General features: G+C 34.2%; 1 protein-coding gene across 5 annotated transcripts in view; it reads right to left on the bottom strand.

The window, feature by feature from the left end:
• LOC138709538 (WD repeat-containing protein WRAP73-like) overlaps positions 1 to 17,947 on the bottom strand; it is a 28,512-nt gene extending 10,565 nt beyond the window's left edge. Inside the window, exons 1-6 of one of the 5 annotated variants that reach the window (XM_069840370.1) lie at positions 17,597 to 17,942; positions 17,066 to 17,437; positions 13,307 to 13,486; positions 9,200 to 9,382; positions 5,612 to 5,791; positions 3,913 to 4,128 (exon numbers count right to left, since the gene is read on the bottom strand). In XM_069840370.1, the coding sequence (XP_069696471.1) occupies positions 3,913 to 4,128; positions 5,612 to 5,791; positions 9,200 to 9,382; positions 13,307 to 13,450 (723 nt within the window). In that variant the 5' untranslated portion in view covers positions 13,451 to 13,486; positions 17,066 to 17,437; positions 17,597 to 17,942. Of the gene's footprint in view, positions 1 to 3,912; positions 4,129 to 5,611; positions 5,792 to 9,199; positions 9,383 to 13,306; positions 13,487 to 17,065 lie in introns of all 5 variants that reach the window. The other 4 variants (XM_069840371.1, XM_069840369.1, XM_069840373.1 and 1 more) reach the window with 4 other exon arrangements.
• Positions 17,948 to 18,180: the final 233 nt, after the last annotated feature.

Raw genomic sequence — 18,180 nt, 5'->3', positions numbered from 1 at the left:
AATATCCAGGATAGGACACCTTATCTGACTTATAGTACAAATTCTATATAAACAGCAATTGATTTCTATAGTTCATGGTAATAATGGCGCACAATTTTCCGAGCTCTTTGGCTTATACTGTTCTTTTACAATAACATTTTGTGAAAATGAAAACTTACACAAAAGGCATGATAATTTTATTATCATGTTATCTTCTAAAAATCAGTATTTAATATTAAAACAATGCTACCTAAATATACACAAAACTTGGAAAAGGTACATCATATCTAAGAGCTTTTAGAGTTTGTGGTCCTTATAATTTCAAAAATGTTGCTTGACATCCAGCATTTCCAATATAGGCCTAGTCAACTGTAGAAATATGATAGTATTTGGACCTAATTTAATTGTTGTGGTAGAGATACTGGGTAGTAAGAATAAAGCTTAAGTACTTTCTCAAGGTTTATACTTTTGAGTATGAGCACTTCCTGTGATTATATACTCGTAACCACTAGAACATACTCATATTCGTAAGAATAAAGACATTCTACCTAACCCGAATATATACTCATCTCTACAGCCTTCTTGATCGTTTAAAAGTTAGTATGTACTCGTGTTACCTATGCTCTTTGACCACATTGCACTGTGATGCTCAGTTTTTTTTAATAGACTTCACATGTTATCCGCATGCTGAAGTGGTTTGCTTTTTATAAATAAATAAATAAACAAACAAATAAGTAAATAAATATACTAATTAATTAATTAATTAATTTAATTAAATAAACAAATAAATAAGTAAATAAATGAGTGAATAAATAAATAAACATGAAAGAGAGAGAGAATAAGATAAGTGACGTTAATAAACAGGAAACAAGAAAATAATACTGGGAAATCGTCATTACAGGATGTTGGATAGAGATTACAATCCATTTCTAGAATTCCAGTTATGCTAATTCTATTTTTTATTATAGAGAGTTTTATATATATAATTTAAAGTTACAAGTAATTGCATTTTGCAATTCAAATTTTACAAAATAAACTGTAATTGTTAATTATATTTAACAATACAATCTAACCTTATAATATGGTAGCCATTTATATTTTTATAGGTTATGTTTTTTTTATGAACAACAAATACGTGTTTAACCTTTTTTCACATTCACTTTTGTGAACCGTTAAAGACTTCTGAAGTTCACGTCTTTTTCTATATTTTTCCGTGAGGTACTACAATCTTTCATAAATTCTGCCTTTTTTTTTATTTAACTTTAAACTGAACACAAATCAACAAATATTCAGAATTGAGCCTGCTACAAACCATACTCAGAATAACATGAGAACGAACTTATAAATATGAGAATATACTAGCTTTCATTCTTATCAAGCATGAGTATATATTCTGTACAAGATGGACACTTGAGTATATTCTACTATGCTTCCATGTTATGAGTATGTAATCAAAAATGAGTATGTACTCAAATGTTTTTATTCTTATTAAGAAGAGTATATACTAAAAAAAGTCCAGTATATACTATATACTCATGTTTATTCTTACCACGGACTGTCCCTTTGAGTGGTTATGTCACAGGGTCATCGAAATGGGGGAAATCATGTGACACTTAATGAGGCTCTTTTCTCTATCAGAGACTGGAATGCTTTACCTGCAGACTTACTAATGGCTTTACCAATAACCAAAAATGTATTTAAAAATAGGCTTAAGGACTTTACTAATAGACGGTAGTATATTATAAACACTATTTAAAGGGTGTAATTGATATCTTGTTATTTGAAGTGTTGTATCAGTGAGGAAGTGTGTTGTGTCAGTGAAGTCTATTGTGTAAGTGAAGTGTGTTGGTGTCATTGAAGTGGCTGTGCAAAGTATCTGAACAGTGAAATGGTTAGAAGTGTTAGTGAAATCAGGTAGAATCAGTGCAGTGAGTGAGTTTACAGCGAAATAAGTGTAGTGCCGAAAGGTACTTGTGCAGGTATGAACCTGTCACACTCGTGGGTCTTAGTTCGAACTTAGGATTAAGATACAAATTAGATTTACTTTAAATGTTATTTTAAGTGATCATACTTCATTTAATTTAGGACTATTAATTATTGTTTTTCATTAGTTGTGTTTATTATTAATTGTCATTATTGAGTGTAATTAGTTACCACTGCCACTGGGTATATACCCATTTGCAGTGTGAATAAATACATACATACAAATTATTTTAAACAGTTGTATAATATTACGTAGACTTCCAAATATTTTTAGGAAAAAACCTAACAGCCCAGCCACTAGACTTTATAAGGGGATCAGCCAGGGTGCGAATTAAGATTTCTGATGAGGGAGGGGATAGAATCCTGGATAGAAAATACCATACATAAAATTATTATTATTATCCTCATTCGATATGGCTCAACGCTTAGTCACATTGAGTTGCTTGTCTTGCATCTTGATCATAATAATAATTATATCCCTGAGCAGGCTTAAGATAAGATGTGTAATTCCTAAGTTATCCATTGTTGTCAGCTTGCCGGTGATGATAATACAGAAATACCAGTGGCTTGTGCAGCAAATGCTGCAAACTAAGTAAATTAGACGTTTAAATAAAAATTTTTCAGATTTATTTTCAGTGAAGAATACCAGACACTTTGAAAGTTATTTGCTTCCATAATAATGAAACATACTCCTTCTGAATGTTTTTTATACCAAATACTTTTTCTTGAACCTATCCACCTTCAGTTTTTTAGTTTCAACGTGAAAACACAAGTAACAATGTCAGGACGATCAGTGGGTTTTTCAGGTCATTGTGGATTATAGGTGAAAATTAAAAAAAAAATGTCAGGTTTGCTATGCTTTCGAACAATAGGCATATCATCTTGGTATAGCTGCTGCATGTAAAGCTTGAAATGTAGAGAGTAAAATAATTTTATCCTGCTAAGAGATCTTTTGAAATGATCGGGAGACTAAGTAATTTTATAGGCTTCTTATTTTATCAGTAAGTAATACCTTTTGGTCTTTCCTTAGGAACTGTAATTGTTTCCCTCTCTCGTGCCAATAATGATGAGAATGACGCATATAAATATCTACTCTGCACCGCCATTAATTATATGCAAAAGACCCAACCCCACTTGATTAATAACTATAAAAATATTTGACTTTTAATACCAATATTATTATCTTACGTAAGTTTTATAATTATATACTATATAGGCGCCACTCAGTAAATTATAGAAATGAAGATCTAATTTAAGATATTCTATACATCTACTTACATAACCCAAAACATTTCACTTTCATATCATCAATATAGCATTAATATGTATAATTAATTAAAAATAGTCGCATCATGGCATTAATTATAATAATACATATTTCATTTCTAATGGTAATAATGCCATCAAACCACCTCAAGTTATGCAGATTTTAATATCCAATACATAGCTGTACTCAGAAAATTACACACCACAGAATCAGGCCTGTAAATTATTTTAGCAAGTCTTGAAGTTTTTAATAACCAACTGAATTTGAGCTCTAAATATGTCAGCAATCCTGCAGGTCATGGCCTTCGTGTAATAGCCTATTGTTCATTGTAGTGTGTGTTTTGTTTTATATTGAAATGCAATTAGTTCTCAAAACTGACGAAAGATGGATTTTGGAAAATAGGAAAATTATGTAGGAAAACTAACACTTCATTGAAAGATACTATTTTTCTGAAAATCCTTGGATACCAAGCTTCAAAATAACAGGTCATTCATTAAAATCCGTTCAGTCATTTTCCCGTAATTTCCATTACCGGTTCAAATTATATTTATATATATATGGATTATTTTCTGATATAGTTTTTTTATTTCAATGTCTTGTTCTCTGTAAATATAAACATTGTTACTATAATAGTAAGAATAGGGAGCATTGCTGAAAAAAAATGTGTAGAATACTTCACTTACCTTGCTATCACAGTCAGATATGGCTAACATATGACTGGAGGGGGACCACACTGCATTACAAATTGCACCATCATTCTTTGTTTCTGAGTACAAGCAATGACCATCTAGAAGAAAGATCTGCAGCTTGGATTGTTGGTGGTGTTTCTTGCTCCACACAGCTAGTGAAAGAGAATCTGGGCTCCAGGCCATGCCTTGTAGATCAGCACAATGTAAAGTCTGGCCAAAGGAAAATGTAAATGTATTAATTTTACTGAACATGTGTAAGAAAATGAACAGTACTTTAGACGACAGAATGAATTTTGGGACAACTGGATAATACCCACGGCAGAGCAATGTTGATAGTCGACGTTACTTGCTGGCCACTAGTCACCGGGCCATACCGAGCCGTGTCAAACAGAAGACAATCGAAATGGTGGTAGTAAAATTCGCGACTAGGCCTATATTCTTAAATAAATCACTCTATTAGTCAAGTGCAAGATTAATGCAGTACAACGACGATGTTTTGAATGCACTAAAAGAAAATGCTTATGTAGTAAGACCTTAAAGTAGGTTATGACAACGAAATAAAGAGGAAAAAGGTGTGGTTCACGGAATATCATTTAAATAACGGAAAGTAAATTTCCGGTTAATGTTCACCAAACCATTAAGTACATAATTATGACCGCGTTGCAGTTTTATTTGTGGCCTAGACAAAATACCTAGCCTTTCATGGAAAAGAAAAAGAAAAAAAAAAAAAACTTTTAGGGGCCATGAAATTATTCACCGCTTTAATTATATTACCATCTATCAATATTACGAAACAAAAACTGTCATAAAGGCCATGACCGACTAGAAACATTGATACCGAAGAGATAAATCTATTTGGCCGTGATGAAACAAAAGAAAATGCGAGAGAGATTTTAGTTCGAGATAAAATGGACACATAATTTTGATGACCATACTGTTAGTAACTGAAGATCGCTTGTAAGATCTGTCTTAATCTTCTATGTAGAAATGTCGTCCAAGCAAATTGGTGGTCCAGGGAAAAATCATTGCAATAGATGAGAGTAACTTACTTACTTACTTACTGGCTTTTAAGGAACCCAAAGGTTCATTGCCGCCCTCACATAAGCCCGCCATTGGTCCCTATCCTGAGCAAGATTAATCCAGTCTCTACCATCATATCCCACCTCCCTCAAATCCATTTTAATATTATCTTCCCATCTACGTCTCGGCCTCCCCAAAGGTCTTTTCCCCCTTTGGCCTCCCAACTAACACTCTATATGCATTTCTGGATTCGCCCATACGTGCTACATCCCCTGCCCATCTCAAACGTCTGGATTTAATGTTCCTAAATATGTCAGGTGAAGGATACAATGCATGCAGTTCTGTGTTGCGTAACTTTCTCCATTCTCCTGTAACTTCAAGATGACAGTAGCAGTGGTGCTACCTCTCAGTAATGTTCAGAACGAAGGAGGTAGAGAGAACAAGAAACAAATTTCTCCTTCTAACTACACCACAGACCAAAATCATGTTATGTTGGCAACATTGTGTATGTAGTTAAATTTGGTAGTAAACGTTACAGCACGGTTCAAAGCTACCATGGTAATTCTCCAGTACAGCGTGAATTTTTTTAATGGAAACTCTACAGGGACAGTCAAGAAGCCTCTTCTCATTAGGCCGAGCAATATAACACAAAACTGTACGAACATATATATACCTGTAATGCAATCCATGTTTTGCAAGAATATAATGAAAGCTGGTCTTTCTGTCTCTCAGCCACAACCAGCAATTTTCCATCAGGACTAAATGCTATTCCAGGCAGATCATTTGCTAAAACTCTGGCTCCAGGTAATGTGTGTGTTATTCCGTGGTACAGTGAGTAAATACGCACACTGAGCTGTAAGAAACACCATAACAAATTAATGAATAATTCGGTAAGGAACAAAAAGTTAAATGTAAATGTTGTCTTACTATGTATCTCACACAGCGATAGTTAAACACTCTTTTATGGATATTAATGCAAAATTAACTTATAAATATATTTTTTCTGAAAATATTTGAGAATCTCTTACTATTATAAAAAAAGAGAAGTTTCTTTTATAGCCACAATTCATGAGAGATAATTTTAAATGGGGGAACTAAATAGTGGTTTATTTTATTTTATTTTTTGATTGGGTTATTTTACGACGCTTTAACAACTGCTATGGTTATCTAGCGTCTGAGTGAGATTATGCAGTGTGTGTTATTTCTTTATTTATTTAAATCCACCCCCAACAGAAGCAGGCTACCAATTACAGGTGGCTTACATGGATACATACACAAAATACATAATAAGAAAAAAAAAAAAAACACAAACGAAAGAAAGAAAATACATAACGGTAAAAGATGCTAGAATATAGTATTGCAGTTAATATAGTGCCAAATGTCAATATAATGATGCAAAATTATTTAAAAACTAGAGTGAAAACATTATAATACACTTATTCATAATTTAAATATCTAAGGAAATACAATTCTTTTTAATATTGTATGAAACTTTTCAACTGTTAAACTGAAATCTAATTGAGAATCACAGTTTAAAGACAGAGAGTTGTATTACACGTAACAATGGAGAGTTCTTGAAGAAAACAGTTCTAGGAATGGGAATAACAAAAGGTTGCCTATGACGTAATTCTGTTCTTTTTACATTGAACTGAAGGAATGTAAGAAAAATCACAGTTATTCAATATACCGTTAACAGTCTTATAGAGTAAAATTTGACTATTTATTAATCGTCGAGATGTTACAGTTTTATCATTAAATTAAAAAAGTAACTGATTATATGAAATTTGCTTGTCATAAGACGACACGTGATGTTTTTAAAAATATAAATAACGTAATAGTAACATGCGTTACAAGAGCGGTATGTTGAAGTTTTTATGTTCGAGGAAAAGTTTGAAAAAGCGAAACGTAGTTGAGCTTTTTTAATTTCCGAGAATTGAAAGAAAACATACCGCTCGTGTATCGTACATTATTTTGTGCGAAGATCGTTTATTACATACCTGAAAGAGAAATTTCTAATAAGTTGCAATGAAATCTCCATCTTGGTTTCTGTTCAATGACGGCAAATTTGCAAAACAAAAATATCTATCTTCAACATTGTTGCTTTAAAATGTTTTCTGTGTTTACTATACTCCAGCAGGCCGTGATATATGTGTCTTCCCCCCCCCCCCAGTCTATAAATGCGAACTTAAAACAAACGGTAAAGTTATGTAATGATTTAGAGTTTACTTAATTTTTGCAAATATTTGAAAACAATAATTAACAGTGCAATTTAGGTGAAATTGCAAGTAAGTTTCCAATTTATAATTATTACTATATTGAACATCTCTAAAAATAATATGTTAAAAGCCTAAAGCAGTAAAATCAATATGTCACTTAAGCGGTAAGAAGAGGGAAATTGTTATGTGTGTTAGGTTGGGAATATTGAATGTGGAATTTTAGACTTTCTGCGGATTGGTTTTGTGCGGAAACCAAGCAAATACGCACGATCTCGCACAAAAATCTTTTCTGTATCCTTTCTATTTGCATCTGATGGGACTGGAACTGAGGTGACCATGTTACAGACGCATACTCTAGCTTACTCCTAACTAGAATTTTATACAGAGTATCAATAGTATTTATATTTTTTAATTCTTTTGTATTTCTGATTATAAATCCTAATTTTCTATATGCACCAATTACCACGTGATTTAAGTGCATTTTAAAACATAAGTTGTTTGTAAAATAAATACCCAAATCCTTAAATGATTCTACTCTGGGTAACTTCATAGCATTAATTTCATACGAGATGGAGATAATGCCAGTGAAATGAGTCCAGGGTCCAGCACCGAAAGTTACCCAGCATTTGCTCTTGATGAGTGGAGGGAAAACCTCGGAAAAAAACCTCAACCAAGTAACTTGTTCCAACCAGGATTTGACTCCAGGCCCTCTTGTTTCATGGTCAGGTACGCTAACCATTACTCTACAGCAGTGGATTGGTAATTTATTCAACAGAACTTTGGATTGCACTTTTCCAATTATTTATGAAATAAAGTCATAGATAAAGAATTTCGACATTTCTTTAGTGAAGGTGTATAAAAACAATAATATTATAAGTGAATGACAAATTAACAGAAATGTTAAAAGTGGATTTTTCATATATCGATATCTGTCCCAGAAAATTATGAAAAAAATCTGGTAACCTTGCTTTACTAGGAATGTAAATTGAAAATGGACGAAAAAAAAATCCATGCTCTAGACGTGATTCAAACAAACAACAGTACTTTTCCATACTACATTCCCTAAACAGCATTCGAAAATTCCTTCCGCTATCACTCAAGAAAATACTAGTGGAAACACTAGTAATGCCCCACTTCGATTTTTGTGATTCTCTACTGACTGACCTCAATGTCAACCAGTCGCAAAAATTACAACGTGTTCATAATTCTTGTGTTCGCTTCGTCTGCGATGTCCGTCGCGCTGACCACATTACCCCATCCTTCCAAACTCTAAACTGGCTACGGCTTAACGAACGTAGAAATTTTCATTCTCTTGTTCTCCTTTTCCAAGTCCTTCACACTTCTACACCTACCTACCTTGCCTCCCGTTTCAGTTACCTGTCACCATATCATAATGTCTTCACACGCACGCAAAATAGCCGCATACTAGCCATACCAACACATAAGACATCATCGTATTCATCATCATACACAATCTCGCTCTCGTGCTTGTGGAATACCCTACCCAGTGACATCAGAGACTGTCGCAATTTAGTAGCATTCAAAAGCAAACTTATTAAGCATATTCTTACTGCGTAGAGTAGGTTTAATTTTTACTTAATCAATAAAAGAAATGCTTCTCTCTTCTTAACTTTTACAATAAACTGTCTAGCTTTTATTAATCAGTTAATCTTTTAGTACTTAGATTTTTATTGTATTTGTAAATTTGTAAATTTAATATTAATTGTAATTATGGCCTTATCTCTACCAGGTTAAATAAATAAATAAATTAATTAATTAATTAAATAAATAAATACTTTTCATAAATGCCTGAATGAATCATTAAGCACTGTACACAACATGGCAAGCATAAACAAATGTAAAATGATTATAAATTTGCTAAATATCAGAGTCCCTGAAGTCAATTCTTTCAGTTGAGTGTGCCTGTCTAATCATCAATGATTCAGTTATACCGGTACCAAATTTTGTACTGTGCTGGGTTATGGGAACAGATTGGAAGCGATATGGATTTGTAATTTTCCAACTGGTAACAAAATATTACTTACTCCAGAGCGCAAAGACACAAGTACACCCTTTCCGTCGGGTGTGAAGCATGCTGTGGTTAATCCAGAACCTCCCTCATGAAATCTCATGTTACGATTGGGTTCAAATACCCAGAAAACATGTATCACAGCTTCCTTGAGTGCCACACACAACAGCATGCACGAATCTGCAGACCATTCCAAGTACTGTAGACAGACAATTATTATGCTATATTTCCTTCAACATACTTTAGCAATGCTGAAACATAAGGATGTTAATGTGTACCACAAACAGCAAACTGAGCTAATACAACATGAACAAACGCATCTGTATGGTAACAAGACAAGGAGAGCTATTAAGGAACAACAAACACCACATGGTGAGGAATAACACTACCAAATGCCTTAGAACAGCGTTTCTCAAACTATGGTCCGCGGACCACCTGTGGTCCTCGAGGTCTGCCCTTATGGTCCTTCAAAAAAGACAGAAGAAAAAATAAAATTCAAACGAATTGCGTATCACACTATAGCTGAAAATCTCAGAGTTTGTAAATGACACATGGCAATTGCTTTTCACTTTTTCTGCCAGTACTGACATTTTATGAAATTTATTTACCCTACCCGTCTATCGACTTCCCACTCTACTCTCGGCAACAAAAGAGGGATTTAAAGCACTATGAACGTGGTGTTTCTAGCTATCTTTTCCCTGCACATTGGGCGCCGTGCCTGTAAACCAGCCAGGGACCACCCGAATTCATAACAGGACCGAAGTACCGAACCTTTTCATATACTTATGACGTTCTTAATAATTTGGCGACAAACAGTCTGCACACTGAAATGGTCACGTACTGTAAGTCGTACACCAATAATAGAACATACAAAATTGCATCTTTACTTGTTGAAAATCGGTTATGTTTCTGCAATAATTTGGTAATTTCATAGAAGACGGGCACTTGGTTGAATGTAGTAAGCATTACCAACCTTTTTATTTCAGAGTTAAATGTTAGTGATCTTTTAGTGACCTTTATATGTTAGTTCTAGGTTTTTTATACTAGGTGTCGCCGTGATTTGCTTTTAATTTGATTGGTTATAGTTGTCATTTGTTCTAGAATTTTCATTAATTTTGAACGGATAATGACGGTGTCAGTTGTTTTTGGTTGTTTGACGTGAGTGGTGTTATGTCGTGTCTGATGGCTAAAGCTATTGAAAGTTTGTTTTTTTATGATATTTGTGAAAGATGTGTGAACTTAGAACAGAGTATTAAATTTTGTGTCGATTTTGGTTTAGTTCTTTCGCTGGTGAATAAGAATTGTGTCGATTATTGAGAAGAAAACTGTTTCTGTGGTTCCAAGGAATTATTTACTGAATTTTCTGTATAAGTTAAGGTGTAATGAGTGTTCGAAGAGAATTTCATTTTGTGTAAATACATGGTTTATTTATGCGAAGTTGACTGTACGACAAAGTGTTGGTTTAGTGCTTTGTTGCCTCATAGTTTGTTTAGATTGCCTTAAAGCCTGTGTCATATATTGGAAGTGAAGTGGTTGTCATTGAAGACATCAATGGGAATTGAATTTTATTTGATAAGATGATAAATTATTATGTTTTGTGTTGTAGTGATTTTTGGGAGTAAAGTGCGGACGAAAACTGCCAGAAAAGTACTGTCAACTATGAAGTTAGAATGCCACTAAAAGCCAAAAAAAATCAAAGGTGAAAAATTAAATATATTTTAATTTTTTTGGAGGGCTTGTTCTTCTCTATAATATGGATATATATTTGATTTTCCATCTTTGATTCTGTGATGTTTGGTGACATTTGAGCTTCATAGTTGGCAGAACGTTTTTGGTAGTTTTCATCAGCCATGTTGGATTTTGCCCGTCTTCTAGGAAATTACCAATAATTTTTTTTTTATTTCTGTTTTACAGATGATGATATAAGAAATTTTCTTCTATTAACATTAACTTAATTAGTTAATACTAATATAAAATTAATTGAATTAAATTAATTTTAATCATTTCTACATTAAAATGTATGTATACTGGTATTAAAATATGCTACTTAAGTGATAAATTTGCTTTCGAAGGGAACAAGAGTAAGGTGGTCCGCGAACTGTCCTGACTTAAAAAAGTGGTCCCCACCTCAGAAAAGTTTGAGAAACGCTGCCTTAGAAAATTTGAAAAGTTTGAAATCTATGAAGAAGTACCACGTATCTCAGTCAAAGTTTCCAACAAACGCGCCGACACCATTGCAATCGACAGAAAGATGAGCATTGGCTTTGTTATCAACTCAACAGTATGTTTTGAAAAAAATGGTGCATAGAGCAAAGGAGTTCGTGAAAAAAAGAGGCATTATGAACCCGGAAGAAAAATATGCATACCGAAAATCGCTGGGAGGTGATTGGATTAATATTATTTGGAGCACTTTCCATAGATTTCATATCGATACATCACATCTCCAGGATATATCTACACAAATTTTTAATTTTTCTTTGTTGATCGTAAATCATTATTTGTACAATTTTATTAATGAAAAGATACGTAATTAGATTATAGGAATGGCTGCTAAACGCAAAGGAAAAAAACAAAAACTTAACTATGTGGAGATATTGTTTTGTTTGTATAGAGACCTATACAATGAAATGAAGAAACAATATAATTTTAGTTTTGTTTCCGTCTTGTCTCATTTTAATGTTAACCCAGAAGTATGTTTGTTAACACATTTTAATATTTTACTTGATGATCCAACAACTTCAAAAACTACAGAAAAGAATTCAATTGCAATGGATACCTGCACATTATGCAATTGCTGGAAATGAAACTGCTGACTTTCTTGCCAAAAAAGGATCCAATTTAATTCAGAATACAAATACAAGCCTACCTTTTACATCCATCAAAAGACTAATTAAAAATAAATATAAAATCAAGCAAAACCAAGCACTTGTACCAAAGCCAAAGATAAAAAAGGAGCATTTTAATAAAAAAAAAAAAAAAAAAAAACACAGAAATTATTCCAGAAATCCCACGTAAATCTGCAGTAGCAAAATTCAGACTGCTTACAGAACACGATTATTTGGCCAAACACTTGAATAAAATAGGAATTTACACTAATCCAAATTGCCCTCTATGCAACAAAGAAGAAGAAATGACTGAAGATCATCTACAAACCTGTGAACTTCTACCTGATGGATCCACCACAGAGAAATATTGGAGAGCAAGAACACTAATGGCTTCGTTGCCAAAGCCTGGCATTAGATAACAACAACAACAACAACATATTGTACTTGTGAACGTTTTCGCCCATTTTGGGCATCTTCAGACCATAAAGATATCTGTACATAATTGGATAATACATATTGAAATTCTACAAACAATTAATGGAACCTTATAAATACACTTGGAACATTTTCTAAAAAGGTAGGCCTACACTAAAAATACACCAACAAAGAGTAGTTGTATAATAAATATGCATATTTAATGTCATATTATAATCATTCATGACAGCTAGAGATCGTGAACGAATTATTATATTGGATCAACAAACTGTATAATGACTCAAAGGTGAATACTTGTTTGACAATAAGACTCTTAGGTTAAATGTGCATATTTCAACAGAAAGTCACATGAAAATATTACATATCAAAATTCAAAATCATCAAAAAATCAAAAAAGGTCAGAAAGGTGTAAGGGGTACTAGATGACTGCTATATTGAAGTTGGTGTAAATAGAAAGGATGTGGATTGAAGGCGAAAGGTTTGGAATTACAAAAAGGAATGTTAAATGTAGTTTATATAAATGTATAAACTCCTTCCTTTCGTTCAGTTGAGATGAAATTTCACATTTAATGCAGGTTTTGAGTTGCATATTTGTGAGTTTAGTTGGAATGTCTCACAAGATTCTGCCAACAGCCATATATACAAGGAATATGAGATTACATTGCAGCTATAGGCTATTTAAAGCTAACTTACATGGGAATACTTCAGATAATTGCTCTTTAGTAAATGTGAACTAGTTTAAAAGTTGCAGAGTTGCACACAGCTCTTTAGATGGTTTATACTGTAATTCAGTTTCCTTCATTTTTATAGGCTATGAATAATTAATATTTGAATAAAGGGAAACAGAAATAAAAAAAACTTACATTAATGGCTCCATCACATGTGAACGTTTCCTTAATCAGAAGTGTCTCCACCATCTTGATAAGTACTTTATGACCATCTATGTGCGACAACATTTCTCCACATGGTGACATGAACATGGATTCTTTAGAATGTTCACCTGCCATCGCTATTTTTTATATTTATAGATGATACTTGTAATTCTAAAATAAAAACGAAAAATGGGATATTAAATCATAAAAATTATCAAAATAATAACAAAAGACGCATAGGAAGAAAAAGATTTGAGATACTGGTACCAACTGATTTAAGAAGCTCTTAATGGTCCTCCATCAACATTCTCGGCATCTTTGTAAAAGTGGTCATCATAATCAATATTACAGACTTCTGGGTTTACATTATTTATTCTGTCCAATATCAAAGAATCAAATCTTTTCAGCATGTTGAGTGCCATGCCATTTGGTTTATTTGTAAATGAAATTATATACAACTTGATTGATGGCATTCTTAATACATGATCCTTATTCCCTTTTGGTCTATTAAACTATTATTTTCAACAGTCGTAATAGCTTAATTATTTTAGTTGCTGGTACTTCTACTGCTTCACACTGGTGATTAGATAACATTAATTTTTCTACACCAAACAGTTGTACCTACTTTAATGTAAAGATAAAGTATGTCTACTGTGATGTAAGAAGAAGAAGAAGAAGTAGAAGGAGAAGGAGGAGAAGAAGGAGAAGGAGAAGGAGAAGAAGAAGAAGGAGAAGGAGAAGGAGGAGGAGAAGGAGAAGAAGAAGGAGAAGGAGGAGGAGAAGGAGAAGAAGGAGAAGGAGAAGGAGGAGAAGAAGGAGAAGGAGGAGGAGAAGGAGAAGAAGGAGAAGGAGAAGAAGAAGAAGGAGAAGAAGGAGGAGAAGGATGAGAAGACGAAGGAAGAGGAGAAGGAGAAGAAGAAGAAGAAGAAGGAGAAGGAGGAGAAGAAGGAGAAGAAGGAGAAGGAGGAGAAGAAGGAGAAGGAGGAGAAGAAGGAGAAGGAGAAGAAGAAGGAGAAGGAGGAGGAGAAGGAGAAGGAGAAGAAGAAGAAGAAGAAGGAGGAGGAGGAGGAGGAGGAGAAGAAGGAGAAGGAGAAGGAGAAGAAGGAGAAGAAGAAGGAGAAGGAGGAGAAGAAGGAGGAGAAGGATGAGAAGACGAAGGAAGAGGAGAAGGAGAAGAAGAAGAAGAAGAAGAAGGAGAAGAAGAAGAAGGAGAAGAAGGAGAACGAGAAGGAGAAGAAGAAGAAGGAGGAGGAGGAGGAGGAGGAGGAGAAGAAGAAGAAGAAGGAGAAGAAGGAGAAGGAGAAGAAGGAGAAGGAGAAGAAGAAGAAGAAGGAGAAGAAGAAGAAGAAGGAGAAGGAAAAGGAGAAGAAGAAGAAGAAGAAGAAGAAGGAGAAGGAGAAGAAGAAGGAGGAGAAGAAGAAGGAGAAGGAGGAGGAGAAGAAGACTTTCGTTTCCTGATTGAAAAAACTGGCTTTTACCTTGTTTGTCTTCTGTCTGTGTATAGCTTTTTCTTCTATCAGATGAATTTCGTCAAGAAATGATACACATGAGTTAGCCTACAATGGTCAACAAAATTAAACATTCTTATAGGCCTAGCATTTTTCGTGCTGAATTCAGATCTGTTTTCAAAATTTTCTATCACCCAGGATTTTTGAGTAATTATATGAGATGTACTTCAGATATTTCTAGTATTTGATACCTTGTAACATTTTACTTAAAATCATATTTATTTACCTAAAATGTGTGTGAAATAGATCTTAGACTATACTTCGCTTGAGAAACATTCAGCAGTCGTCTGTAATACACTATCTACCAAAAAGTAATTGGGCACTGTTTTTGCCCCTTTGGAACCTCCTGATACCACCTCTTGTTGCTATAACAGTAGCCACCCTCTCAGACATGTTCTCCACTAGTTTGTGTAGGATGTCTACTGGAATGCGTCGCCATTCCTCCTACAATATGGCTCTCAGTTGGACAATGGAAGTTGGCCGCATTTCCCGAAACCTCAATCGCCGGTCCAATTCGTCTCAAAGGTGCTCAATGGGATTGAGATCAGGAGTCTGTGCAGGCCAGTCCAATCGGTGAACATTATTGTCTGCATACACTGCATAGTAGCCGCCAAAACATGGCATCTAGCATGTAAAATCCTGGGTGCCCAATTACTTTTTGGTAGATAGTGTATTTGGGCTCCATTTTTCCAGGTACCAGTAGCACCTTTTCATTTCAGAAAAATCCTGATGAAAACACTCCCCATGTTCGTCACTCATTACCCGAAGGTTTTGAGGAAAGAAAAAGTAGATAAGAATCCAAGAAGTTATTTTGAGAGATATGACACCCCATCACGTTATAGTTCTGAATCAGTTCGCTGACAAGTTCTCTGTAATCTTCTGATCTGTGGTTCCTAGAAAGTAACAGTCTGTTGAATGATCCTTAGGTTCCCAGCATATCATTGGTACTAGAAAAGGCATATGACGAGATCCTTTTAGCCAACCAGTTAGGCTAATAGAATTACATGGAGCACAACAGATTTCAGGGGCCCTGTTCCTGTCATCTATTTTGCAATCAAAAGAACATTCATAAGCTCTTTTAACTAGTGTAGTACAATTCACCTGTGTGCTTTCAAAGTTAATTAACCACAAATGTAACAAACTGTTTGTGATTTACACAGTATTTCGGGATATGTTTCACTTTATAAGATACTTTTACTACGCTTAAAATTAGGGCAAAGAAAAAGGGCATGTTTCTCAGACACTTTCACATGCGATGATCATGTAATCCTGCGGTATCACCATAATGTACTATGCAAGTCCAGAGTAGGCTAAATCTGTGTACTTATCTACCAAAAAAAAAAAAAGACTACAGCCCTATAAGCAAGACTTATTAAAAGTCTGAACAAACCTAACCCATTAGGTCTACTGACGCTAGGCTTTACTTATGAAAATTCGCTATCTACCTACCTATCAAAAAGCGTATATGCAAGCCATACCAAAAGCCTGAAAAAAGCAAACCTAACCTGTCATTGGTCCTCGACCTTACGGAAACTAGTTTTCAATTTATACATAAAAAAGTATAAATCTAAAAGTCACTGATCCTAGACCTTACAAAAACAAATTTTATTTTTCCAGACATTGTAAATTTGTGAAGTTATAACATCTCTCAGCTTCATTTCATCACGAAATAATGCAAAGCAAATCAGATGCTAATCCAGTGTGCGGTGTGTAGCGAGATCGAAAATTCAATGTCTTAATTACTGTTTAGGCCTACATGTTGCATATTAAAGCAGTTTAACAGCACCGTGAGTTAACCGTGTTTGGCACATATTAGTGGTAGCGTGTCACCGTGGGAATCGTTGATTATCCTCTGCCGATGTATATTTCTGTAAATATTTAAGGTTAAAAGTTAGGTTAGATTAGGAAATAACTAAGTAACATGAGGACTAGTGACAACATAAGGTTAGAGTGGGTTAAATGAAGGGATAGATAGATCGTAACAGGAGACTAAGCTCTGTGACAAGGTTAGATGATTGGGACAAGTACGTAAAAGTGTGGTAATTTGATAGAAGTCGGGCAAAATCCAACCTATTGCCAACTATGAACCTTTAAATTACACCAAATAATTTAAAATCAAGACGGACAAAATCCAAGATGGCGAACGAAAACTACTAAAAGAAATTCTACCAAAATGAACTTTTAAATTACACCAAACAATCTAAAATCGAAGATAAAAATTATAAACACAGTCATTACTTACCTAACCAAAGAAAATTCAATCGTCACTGACGTCTTCAACAACACTCATTTCACTCCCAGTATATGTTACAGGCTTCAAACCAGTCTTCCCATATCCAGGATAAACTTTTCCAATGTCCCGTAAAAACACTGGCAAAATAGCATTAGGAGTGGTATATCCACGAGCCTTCAGAGAATTCACATAAATAAGTTGAAAAATGTACATTTCGTCCTTACACCCAGGTCTACCTTCTCGTTTAATACTGCTCTTCAATGATTTCCGCAATCTTTCAACATTTTGAGTATTTACACTCCTATCATCTTCTCTTAAAAATTCTAACGAATGATTTACAACCTCGTGTACATAACCCTCCTTCATCAGTTCTCTGTAAGCCTTCCAACCATCATTATTAACACTAATTACATAAGCGACCTCCCTACAAAAGCCATAATAATCTAATACAGAATGAATATTCGTGCCGATTTCAGACGCAGCAGCTTCTAGAGTGAAACCATGCAACCAACAAAGAATTAAACCAATACTTTGACATACATTCAATTTCGCAAAACTGAACCACGTATTCACACAAAATGAAGTTCTTTTAGAACACTTATGACATCTTAGTCTATAAGGGAAATTCACAAGATCATTCCTTGAAACCACACAAACAGACTTTTCTTCACCACAATCCACACAATCCTTATTCTCGAACGACGGAATTAAACCGAAATCAATACAAAACTTTACACTCTTTTCTATATTAGCACATCTCTCAAAAATATCATAAAAAGACAGAGTTTCAAATCCTTCGGCCATCAGACACAACATACAATGTACAACCTCTAACTTCAAACCCCAGCAAACCAACTACAACTCACAACTACAACCAAAAAACATCACGGCGACACCTAGTATAAAAACCTACAACTAACATACGAAAATCACTAAAAATCACTAACATTTAACTCTAAATTTACAAAGTTGGTATTACTAACTACATCCAACCAAGTGCCCGTCTTCTATAAAAATACTAAAAGGGATATGAGGCCGAGGAATGTCCATTTACTGTATGTCACAATTGTCGTCACTGACTCACTGTCTTCTTAAAATTGGCCACAGAAGTAAACAAATTCACT

The sequence above is a fragment of the Periplaneta americana genome, chromosome 11 (genome assembly GCF_040183065.1).
Source record: "Periplaneta americana isolate PAMFEO1 chromosome 11, P.americana_PAMFEO1_priV1, whole genome shotgun sequence".
In the NCBI taxonomy this organism is placed as follows: domain Eukaryota; kingdom Metazoa; phylum Arthropoda; class Insecta; order Blattodea; family Blattidae; genus Periplaneta; species Periplaneta americana.
This window is presented reverse-complemented; position numbering and strand designations above follow the sequence as displayed.